This window comes from Theropithecus gelada, unplaced genomic scaffold (assembly GCF_003255815.1).
Source record: "Theropithecus gelada isolate Dixy unplaced genomic scaffold, Tgel_1.0 HiC_scaffold_15884, whole genome shotgun sequence".
Taxonomy (NCBI): Eukaryota; Metazoa; Chordata; class Mammalia; order Primates; family Cercopithecidae; genus Theropithecus; species Theropithecus gelada.
In genome coordinates this window covers 4,225,351-4,237,481 of record NW_020257641.1, presented here as the reverse complement: position 1 = coordinate 4,237,481, position 12,131 = coordinate 4,225,351, and the positions used below count along the sequence as shown (strand labels likewise).

Genomic DNA, 12,131 nt, shown 5'->3' with positions numbered 1-12,131 from the left:
GTGCCACACGCCTGGGAGGCTGAGGTGGGAGGATTGCTTGAGCCCAGGACATGGAGGCTTCAGTGAGCTGCACTCTAGCCTGGACAACAGAATGAGACCCTGTCATATTTATTTATTTATATATATACATATATAAAAAATATATATGGATATATCTCTCACCAGTGAGGAAGTAATTTTTTTTTTTTTAATCAACCCAGTAGTAGTAGAGATGCTGTAGATAATAGGTTAAACTTTTGTAAAACATTCTGTTAGACATCATTTCTGTGTGAAAGAGTAAACTGCCTATATAAATATGTGAAGTACATATTTATATTTTACCCAATGTGATTTTATGGTAAATGAAACACTGAGCTGCACGGGGCTTCAGAAATCATCTGAAGTCCATTTCCTTTAAGAGAAAAAAGTATATGGTGGTCCTTGCTCTGGTCTGCCATCTGTTCTTGGCAAACATGTCATAGAGCGGGATGACTCTGTAAATAGCGTGCGTGTCCCTAGCAATAGGAAGTCATTTTTAGTGGCCCTCTTGTGAGAGGATCCAGAGTATGGATCGAATCAAAGTGGGCTTAACAGGGAGACTCCGCCCCACACTCGGAGGTGGGTGTGTCTGCCCCTCCTTCCCCAAGCAGACGCCCAGCCGGAGGTGTCACCTGCATCCCTCCTGTGCCCTCACCTCCAACCCACTGTGTGTGTCTGACCCAGTGTGTGCCTCACATAGAGGCCAGTGTGTCTTTAGGCCTCTGTACGGCAGTGACTTCACATCTCCATGACTTATTTTCCTTATAAAGCAGAGCTATACCTGTGCTCAGGGAAGACTAGCATGCAGAGGCTCCCGCTGTGATGATGCCAGTGAATGCCAGTGGCAGGCAGGGCTGTTCTGTAGGTGCCCTGGCGCTGATGCCATGGACTCCACCCTGGCCTTCCCCCACATCACCAGCCAGCCCAGCTCCCCACTTTCCCAGGCTTTCCCTCAATCCTTTTGAATTGCAGCAGTTGTTAGAACTCTCCTTCAGAGCCTCTGCAAGCCCAGGCACCCAGTGACATTTGCAAAGGGAAGATGAATACTTGTGTTCCCAGAAGAATTTCAGTTCTCATATTAGGTGACATGAGCAGAGAGGTTTGTTTTTTATGACCTGGTACTCTGAGCTGGCCAGCTGAGACTTAACACACTAGCCCTCTAGTGGTGCTACTCGTGTTTCAGAAGGAAACAGCTTGTGCTGTTTCTGAACACCATCCAACTGGATCACAGCCCCAGAGAATGCACTGCTCCACATTGGAGAGTTCTGGTCAGAGTAGCACGGTCTCTGAGTCCTCCTTCTGGAGTCCCTCTGGTCCCATTTGAATTGAGGCCCCATGATTTTTATTTGGTTCTTTCTAAAATAACTGATGAGTTAACTGAAAGTGAACATCCATATTTTCTTGTGTATTGTGTTATGTCCTTCCCAGTGCATGCAGATACACACACCCCCTCATACTCCCACATACACACAGTCTCTCACATAGACACTCTTGGAATCTCATGTGATTTTAAGTAGTAAACACATTCCATGGTTGGGAGGGGAAAGAATAAACCAGTCTCATCAAGGACCAAATTGTAAAACAAAATTTGTTCTTTTCTCTGTATGATGAAGTGCTAATTTTGCTCTGATTAACTTTAATAGAACTTTGTCAAGGAAAGAAGAGACTAAGACACTTAGTGTGTAGTGCTTTCCTGCTCCCCTCCCCTTTGCTTTTTGTGTTTCTCTCTGATTTTCCTCTTCTGATCACTGCAGTCGGTTATGGGGTTGGAGTGCCGACGGGTTAGCGAAGCACCCACCTCCCTTTTCTCAGCCTAACTCCATCCCCACCGCTCCCTCCCACAAGGCTCTCAGGCGCTCTTACTCTCCCAGGTAACAAGCTACCTGTCAAACTTGTCTGAGGTGTCACAATATTATTGCGTTTCCAAGGTCGTCTCAGGTCTTTGGGAAAGCCTCTAAGCTGCCTCCAGTGTGGTCCCTTTCTTGGTGTCACATAGCAGGAGTAGAGCCTTGGTGAGAAGTGTGAGCAGGTGCGTGATCTTTGCCAAATCTCACAAGTACGGTTCCTGCTGTGTCACAGGGACAGATGACCCTTTATAACCTGATCAGATTCATCACCGCCCACTATTGTGGGCCTTTCTGTACATGGCAGTGCTCAGCCCCCAGAAAGAGCTCAGGAAATGCTGTGAGGTCAGCGTGGGCAATAGTGGGAGCTGTTTCCTTAGCATGTGTCTAAAGTGCAGAAGGCATTCCCCTGAGAAGCCAGGAGACCTACTCTTTCCCAAACCACACCTCTCACTCTCAGCCATGCTATTGACTATATATAACTGATTTCTTTCCTAATATACTGTCATATGAGGGTAGTCTGAGCACACACATCCAGAAAGGAATCCCCACGAGGCAGGATAACTGTTTTAGCTCACTAAGGATGCCCTGCCTCTAAGAAGGAGAACTGTCAGTCACCTCATGCACCCCCACAGTTGATGCCGAGTGCAGCATCATGGACACTGGTTATGCAACAGTTATTTATGAGTCTGGAAGACGGGGTGGGCTTCCCTCAGATGCTGACAGATGGTGCAGAGAAGGGTCCACATAGTACTGCAGATGTCTATTTCAGGGTCTCTTGGGGATGCTTTTTATAAGGTCCAAAGATCAGAGAATCTCTTCCCTAGAAACCTGTTAGAGCACCGGGCAGTCCAGCTGTCATTGTGCTTTGTGAGATGAGTTTCTACCCTCTATGATAGAGGGTGTGATAGGAAAAGGGTTAAAAAAAACAAAAAACAAACAAAAAAAAACGGTCTGTTACTTTTGAAATGCTTCATAGATAGCTTTTGCACAGATTTGTATTCTGACTTTTGTGGAATACAAATAATCTACATAGTGAAGCCAAAAACAGTAAATGAAATATTTTAACAACACCTTCCTTTTGAAGCTCTTATACCTCTAAAAGTCATTTCTAAAGTGTACAGAGAACCCTGCAATGAATGTTTCTAGATACACAAGGTTAGGGCAAGCAGACGAGGAGACGGCTACTGTCTTTAATGTTAACAAAGCAGGTCACTCCTTTTTCTTTTTTTTAAGGTTAGCTGTGCCTCCAAGTGTAAGATCAGTTTGTTGACTATCTCCCAGTATGTTGACCCGTATGCCCTCATGGGCACTCAGCTTCACTGCCAGCCACACATCAGGATTATCCCACCAGAGCACATCCCATTCCTAGGATCATGTTTCACATATGTACACAATAATACGTGTTGACCTAACTCATTAAGAGAGAATGCTTACTAAATGCTTACAACTTCTGTTGCCCATTGGAGGCAGGGATAGTTGACTAGAGACTTTTACATTTAGAAAACCTATCAGTTACATAAAACTAAGAGGGAATCTATATGCCTGTTTCTTTGCTCTGTGCCAAAATCCTGTTGATTCCATAACAAAGAATGACTATGCTCAATCTATACATTGTACCCTTTTGCTACAAAATGACAAAGAAGGCAGACTTCTCTCTCCAGTTTCTCTCTCTTGGAGACCTGACCCCATGCCCTCCTCCCTCCCCACGACATGAATCCTTCAGCGGGCAAGCCCAGGGCCGCATTCAGCTTCCATGTTGGGTGGCATGGCCTGACGTAAGCCTAACCTTAGGTCAGTGACTATTGACTGATTAAGGAATTCTCCCTAATCTAAAAAACCCTAAGAGAACCCTTCTGGAGTCTAACCAGAGTATTTACAGGTGATCAGGGCCTGACCTCTAACCCAAGAATTATGTCCTGGGGTTGTCTCAGGGCTGAAACAAGACGGGCTGTGGGGCAGATGGCAGACTGAGGTTTCCCCAGTTCTCTTCTCAGTCCACTTCTGAGGCCGTCCTGCGGCTCCCTCATATACCGCTTGTGAGGACATAATATCTACCCTCCTTGATAATGGCTTTCATGGGAAATTCCTTTTTCCTTTAAGTGAGAACTTAACAGATACTGATTTGGAAAACTACAAATCAAGCCAAAGCATAAAAATAGCAAAGAAAGTAGCATGGTCCATTTCCTCCTAGAGCTAAGCAGTTATGCCTCTCACCTGCAGCTCACTGTTTTAGCTTCATACCAAGGAGATACTTCAAACCTCAGGCTAGTGCGTCTAAAAGAAGACACCTTCGATTGTTCTTAGTTCTGCAAATGGTGCTCCTAAATTGGGAGTTTGAGTTGGTTTATTAATTCAAAGTGAGAAGGAGGAAATTACCTGGCAGAATCCTTTATTTTCTTATTCTAAAAAGAGGCTATTGTAATAGTGAAGTGATGTGATCTGAAATGAAATATTTTTAGGAAAGTTCAGGTTAAGAATAATGAGATGAATTATCTGAAAGCTGACATTATCTGAAGCGACATATGGAAAATAATATTGTGACATCCCTTAAAAAACTTGAACGTTCCGCCAGACTTCCTCTTGTCCATCCCATCGTTCTTTCAGTTTTTTGGATTTTTTTCTTTTGCATGGGCTATGCTGTTATTTTTGGTTGTTGTGATTAAAAGTATTTTAAGGCATTTTTTTTTTTTTTTACATCTTGTATATATATTTTTTGTTTGAGTCATAATACTCAGTCTTTATATATAAAACATAGTGTACTGGCCAGATGTATAAATGCCTTGTCTGTACATGAGCTAGTATTGTGGTGTCCTCAGAAGGAGGAGGGGAGCCTCTGGCCCCTTGGTCCTGCCTTCCTCACGTCTAAGGAGTGTTGCCTCTTTGACAGACAGCCTTGTGAACATAGAAGAGGTTGAGATCTTAAATTCTGTTCAAATTTTTTATTCTACCTCCTATCAGTTGAGACATGGAATTTCAACAGCATACCTGTTTAAGGTTCACATTTCTTTTTGGTTGATGCTCAAGTCAATCTTCGAGTTGAAATTTTTTTGTTGTTGTTGTTTGTTTGGTTTTTTTGTGAACGCTCCGAATACAATTGGGTTATGTATTTTCTTTCATTCATCAGGAAAAGTGGGTTTTATCTGGGCCGTATTTGCAATTCTAGACAAATAGCTCCCATCTTTGAGATTGTGGTCAGCTCTTGGGCTCTAGAACTTACCAGCCCTAGAAAACACTTGGATCATTGCAACATCAAGCCAGTAGAGATCTGGCCACTCCAAGTGAGAGCTCTCCAAATCTTACCTTGCTCATCTGCCCAAACCTTTTTTTTTTTTTTTTTTAAGGGCAGAGTACTTAAGGAAGAGTACTTAGTAAATATTCATCATTTTTACATTACAGGAAACTCACTTTGGGGGAATGTATAGGATTGGTCGTGTAGGAAGGATACTTAGTTTCTTCAGTTACTACTCTCTTGAAGAACAGGAAGATTGCTTTTCTTTAGTCCTTAAACAGTGTTGCATGCTTACTTACATACAGCCAAGGATTCTTTGCGTGTCCCTAGCAATCCTCAGTATAGCTCAGGACTATTTTAAAAATTAAATTAGGTGAATTCATCTGATCTTTTCTTGAAACAAGTGACATTTAAACTAAGATTTTTTTTTTTTTTTTAACTTGCCCTTGGTTGACTGTTGCTTCATGTTTTGTTTGCTTTATGCTGGTATATCCATCCCATGCTTTTAAAACTTTTATATTCTCAGGATGGTTTTTGTTCTCAGGATTCTCCCTGTTTCAGTGCACTTTCCAGACATCTACAGGGCACTTGTTGACAAACTATAGTGCACCAGAAAGGATTGTTTGGCTTTTTTGCTTCATGTTTTGCTATGCCCAATGTCTATAAAGACAGCAGTCAATAACACTTGTCCATGAACAACAAAGATTTCTTGCTTTTATGAGGATTCTTAGATGTCCATCCAGGAATGTGACTTTTTATAAAATCTGCTTTGGTTCTAAAACTCCAAACAGAAGCATGTAGAAGAGTCAGGCTCCTGGGTGAGATGATGTGTGACTTAGACTTTCTGGGCCCGTTTGTAGGGTGGATCTGACTTTGAGTCTAGGATTGTTTTGTTTTTTTGTTTTTGTTTTTGTTTTTTTAATAGGGTTTTATTTGTTTTCTGGATTGGATACCTGGGAGTATAACCTTGTCTCGTGAGGTTATTTACTTTGCCCCTTTGAAATTTGCTAGTAGTACTAGCTTTATTTCCAACTGCCCATTCCTCTTAAGTTTGTACATTTGGGACCAGTAACAACCAAACTCCTTTTTTCCATCTTCAAAATGAGAAAGTTATTTTTCCACTTTCATTATCTCGTGCCTTCAGTCACCAGTGTCACTCTTTGAGTTCCTACATTCTCGTGGTTACTGTTGTTTCCCGCTGGTTTTTATTGAGTGCTGATGTAATGTGTTTGGTAGTTTTAACAAGGAAGATGTGTAATTGTCCGGTGGTGGTACTCTAACAAAATATGCCTCCTTTTCATTCCAAATCACCTGATAAACAAAACTATAAATATGTCTTATTCTTTAAATTATGGGAAGTAACTTATGCCCACCTCTCAGTTCCATGTATGTACCTCAGTTTAAGAAATAAATTATTTTTTATCTTTAGCATGCTGGACTATGATACAGAGAACCTGAACTCTGAAGAAATCTATAGTTCTTTACGTGGAGTTACAGAAGCCATTGAAAAGTTTAGTTTTCGAAGCCAAGAAGATCTGAATGAGCCCATTAAACGAGATGGCAAAAAGGAATGTGATATTGTAAGTATGCCTAGGCTAAAAGAGAACTCTGTATCAGTTAAATGACAGATAATGAGACTTCTGAACACTGAACATCATGATTACTGAGCTTCATCATTATTTTTTTCCTGTAGTTAAAATAATGTTTTCCTTTTCGTTTTAGTTGGCATGTAATAATTGTACACATTTATGAGCTACAAAGTGATATTTTGATACATGTGTAGAATGTATAATAATCAAGGTAATTAGTACATCCATCACCTCATTTATCATTCCTTTGTGTTGGGAACATTGAAAATTCTCTCTCCTAGTGTTTTGGAGGTACACAATAAACTGTTGTTAACTGTATTTACCCTACAGTACTATACAGCAGCAGTCCCCAACCTTTTTGGCACCAGGAACTGGTTTTGTGGAAGATAATTTTTCCACAGACTGGGCCACATGTTGGGAGGATGGTTTGGGGATGATTCAAGCACGTTACATTTATTGTGTACTTTATTTCTGTTATTACTATATTGTAATATATAATGAAATAATTATACAACTCATTATGTTGTAGAATCAGTGGGAGCCCTGAGCTTGTTTTCCTGCAACTAGATGGCCCTATCTGGGGGTGATGGGAGACAGTGACAGATCATCAAGCATTAGACTCTCATAAGGAGCACGCAATCTAGATCCCTTGCATGTGCAGTTCACAACAGAGTTGACGCTCCTATGAGAATTTAATGCTGCCACTGATCTGACAGGAGGCAGAGCTCAGGCAGTAATGTGAGCAATGCGGGGTGGCTGTAAATAAGATGAAGCTTCACTCATTTGCCCACTGCTCACCTGCTGTGCTGCCCAGTTCCTAACAGGCCACAGACCAATACCAGTCTATGGCAAGGGGGCTAGGGACTCCTGCTATAGAGGATTAGAACTTATTCCTCTTACCTAGCTGTAGTTTTGTAGCTATTAACCAGCCTCTTTTCCTCCCCCACCCCCACCTTTCCCAGCCTCTAGTAACCACAGTTCTACTCTCTACTTCTATGAGCTCAACTCTTATTAGTTCCCAGAAATGAGTGAGAATATATGATTTTGGTCTTAATGTACCTGACTTTTTTCACTTAACATAATGTCCTCCAGTTCATGCATGTTGCTGTGAATGATAGGCTTTCATTTCTTTTTATGGCTGAATAGTATTCCATTGTGTATATATGTCATATTTTCTTTATGCATTCATTTGTTGAGGGACACTTAGGTTGATTCTGTATCTTGGCTGTTGTGAATAGTGCTGTAACAAACATGAGGGTGTAGGCTTCTCTTTGATATACTGATTTCCTTTTCTTCGGATGAATTCCCAGTAGTGGAATTGTTGGTTGTACGGCAGTTCCATTTTTAGGTTTTTGAAAAACCGCTGTTCTGTTTTCTATAATGGCTATACTAATATACATTCTCACCGATGGTATATAAGAACTTCATTTTCTCCACATCCTCACCTTTGTTATTTTTTGTCTTTTTGATAATAACCATAAAATAGTAGTAAGAGGCCCAAGGTAATTAATTTTACAAAATTTCAATTTCAAAAGAGTAGCCCTCAGCTATCTTTTCAAGGAATGTTAAGTGCCTTTTTTCTCAGTTTGCTTTTGTTTATTCTGGACATAGTTATGTTTCATGATGTAATAAAAATAGTGAGCCTGAACCAGACACCACCATGGCTTTCTGAGAGCTCCAGTCTCATGGGAGAGGCAGACAGATAAGCACAAGATCCTGGTGCAGTGAGTATGGCCACTGCTCAGCATCCAGGAGACCCGTGGCTAGTTGTGGTACCTAGGGAGGATGTTGTATTAGTCGGTTCTCACACTGCTATAAAGAACTATCAGAGGCCGGGTGCGGTGGCTCACACCTGTAATCCCAGCACTTTGGGAGGCTGAGGCAGGCAGATCACAAGGTCAGGAGATTGAGGCCATCCTGGCCAACATGGTGAAACCCCGTCTCTACTAAAAATACAAAAATTAGCTGGGCTTGGTGGCGCACAGCTGTAGTCCCAGCTACTCAGGAGGCTGAGGCAGGAGAATCACTTGAACCCGGGAGGCGGAGGTTGCAGTGAGCCGAGATCACGCCACTGCACTCCAGCCTGGCAACAGAGTGGACTCTGTCTCAAAAAAAAAGAAAACTACCAGAAACTAGGTAATTTATAAAGAAAAGAGGTTTAATTGACTCACAGTTCCACAGGTTATACAGGAGTTGTGGCTGGGAAGGCCCCCGGAAACTTACAGTCATGGTATAAGGGGAAGCAAGCATGTCTTCACATGGTGACAGGAGAGAGACAGTGAAGAGAGAAGTGCTGTACAGTTTTAAACAACCAGATCTGGTGAGAACTCACTATCATAAGAACAGCAAGGGGGAAGTCCACCCCCATGATCCAGTCACCTCCCACCAGGTCCCTCCCCCAACACTGGAAATTACAGTTTGACATGAGATATGGGTGGGGACACAGAGCTAAACCATATCATTCTACCCCTTGCCCCTCCCAGATCTCACGACCTCACATTTCAAAACACAGTCATGCCTTCCCAACAGTCCTCCAAAGTCTTAACTCATTCCCCCATTAACTCAAAAGTCCAAGTCCAAAGTCTAATCTGAGACAAAGCAAGTCCCTTCCAACTATGAACCTGTAAAATAAAAAACAAATTAGTGACTTCCAAGATACAATGGAGCTACAGGCATTAGGTAAATGCTCCCATTCCAAAAGGGAGAAATTGGCCAAAACAAAGGGACTACAGGTCCCATGCAAGTCTGAAACCCAGGAGGGCAGTCATTAAATCTTAAAGCTCCAGAATAATCTCCTTTGACTACATGTCTCACATCCAGGACACACTGATGCAAGGGGTAGGCTCCCAAGGCTTTGGGCAGCTCCACCCTTGTGGCTCTGCAAGGTACAGCCCCTACAGCTGCTTTCATGGGCTGATGTTGAGAGCTGTTGGTGGATCTACCATTCTGGGATCTGGAGAACTGTGGCCCTCTTCTCACTGCTCCACTAGGCAGTGTCCCAGTGGGGACTCTGTGTGGGGGCTCCAACCCCACATTTCTCCTCTGCACTCCCCTACTAGAGGTTCTCCATGAGGGTTCTGCTCCTGCAGCAGACATTTGCCTGGACATCCAGGCATTTCCATACATTTTCTAAAATCGAGGTGGAGGCTCCCAAACCTCATTTCTTACCTTCTGCATACCCACAGGCCCAACACCACATGGAAGCCACCAAGGCTTGGGGTTTACACCCTCTGAAACAACAGCCCAACCTGTACTTTGGCCCCTTTCAGCCATAGCTGGGGCTGGAGCAGTTGGGATGCAGAGCACCATGTACCAAGGCTGCACAAAGCAGCAAGGCCCTGGGCCTGGCCCACAAAACCATTTTTCCCTCTTAGGTCTCCAGGTCTGTGATGGGAGGGACTGCCATGAAGGTCTCTGAAATGTCCTGGAGACGTTTACTCCACTGTCTTGGCTATTCACATTTGGCTTTTAATTACTTATGCAAATTTCTGCAGCCTTGAATTCTTTCCCAAAAATGAGTTTTTCTTTTCTGCTGCCCGGTTGGGCTGCAAATTTTCCAAACTTTTACCCTCTGCTTCCTTTTTAAATAGAGGTTCTAGTTTCAGGTCATTTTTTTGTTTGTGCAAATGAGCAGAGGCTTTTAGAAGCAGCCAGGCCACATCTTGAACACTTTGCTGCTTAGAAATTTCTTCCACCAGATACCCTAAATCATCTCTCTCAACTTCAAAGTTCCACAGATCTCTAGAGCAGGGGCACAGTGCTGCCAGTCTCTTTGCTAGAGCATATCAAGAGTGACCTTTACTCCAGTTCATTATCTTCATCTGTGACCACCTCAGCCTGGACTTCACTATCCATATCACTATTAGCATTTTGGTCACAACCATTCAACAAGTCTCTAGGAAGTTTCAAACTTTTCTTTCATTTTCCTGTCTTCTTCTGATCCCTCCAAATTGTTTCAACCTCTGCCCATTACCCAGCTCCAAAGTTGCTTCCACATTTTCAGGCATCTTTATTGTAATACCCCACTTCTGGTACCAATTTTCTATATTAGTTCTTACACTGCTATAAAGAACTACCTAACACTGGGTAATTTATAAAGAAAAGAGGTTTAATTAACTCACAGTTCTACAGACTATACTGGAGGCATGGCTGGGGAGGCCTCAGGAAACTTACAGTCATGGCAGAAAGGCAAAGGAGAAGCAGGTAGGTCTTCACATGGTGGCAGGAGAGAGAGAGCAAAGGAGGAAGTGCTACACACTTCTAAACAGCGAGGTCTTATGAGAATTCACTCACTATCATGAGAACAGCAAGGGGGAATTCCATCCCCATGATCCAATTACCTCCCACCAGGTTCCTTATCGAATATTGGAAATTGCAATTTGACATAAGATTTGGGTGGGAACACAGAGCCAAACCATATGAGCTGTGCAAAAGAGAGGATGTCGTCACCTCTGAACTGAAGCCTGGAGGTCCAGAGGAGTTTGTCAGGTTGAGTAGGAGGGTTGTAGTCAGAGGAGGGCCTGTTCGAAGACTAAGACATGGCCGTGGGCATGGTGTGATTTCCTGTTTGAAGTGGATGAAGTGGAGAAGACTGGGCATGAGGAGTGGTTGGGGAGATTCAGAGCAGAGCTGCAGAGGCCAGCTCAGTAAGGATGTGCTCACTGGGGTATTCCCAACCAATGCTGTGACTTTACCCTGGTGATATTAGAGTCATTGAAGGATCTTTAAGCAGCGAAGTGGCATAGTCATACTTATATTTTAGACAGGCTACTGTTAACTTTGGAATGGAGAATAATTCAGGAGGAAGTGGGGTTGAATAGGGCATGAGCAGAAACAAGAATCAGAAGTCTTCTGGGGCTATTGAGCAAATGCTAGTGCAATTCAGTGAAATATTACTCTAGAAGGAGATGCTGTCTTTGAAATACAATGAATGCTCTTTTGAATACATGCAAGTTGCAGAAATTGTGGAATATCTAAGCAAATATATCCATCAGGACTTTGGATATACCAGTCTGTTTCAGCCAGTGATTCAGGCTGAAGTTCGACATTTGAGAGATATTGATTAGTTGCTTGAACATAACTAAAGAAAAGTGAGTAAGTGAAATCACCAGGTAAAGGATAAGGACAGAATCCTAAGGAGCATCAGCACTAAGGGAAGGACAGAAGCTAGAGCTGACAGGAGGGAGACCAGGAGAGGGTAGTGGCATAGAAGATAAGGGAGACTATTTCAGGAAGGACATTCTAGCCAAAGGGGCCATGCTGCAGAGATAACGGGTCACATATGAAATGAAAAGGCTCCATTGGATTATTTGTTTATTATCCACGTTAAATGTTCTATTTTAACCTAAAAGATATAAAATACACATTTACTTGCCAACGTTTTGATGTAAAGTTAAGACCTTTCCTTTGAGAATGGACTCACTGGACTTGCATGTTTTTTCTTCTTAA

General features: G+C 42.6%; 1 protein-coding gene across 7 annotated transcripts in view; it reads left to right on the top strand.

The window, feature by feature from the left end:
• The window catches only part of LOC112617142 (CLIP-associating protein 1-like), a 304,701-nt gene that overhangs the window by 260,550 nt on the left and 32,020 nt on the right, over positions 1–12,131 (top strand). For all 7 annotated transcript variants that reach the window (XM_025373877.1, XM_025373871.1, XM_025373874.1 and 4 more), the window contains one exon: positions 6,524–6,674. In XM_025373877.1, coding sequence (XP_025229662.1) covers positions 6,524–6,674 — 151 coding nt within the window. The remainder of the gene's footprint in view (positions 1–6,523; positions 6,675–12,131) is intronic.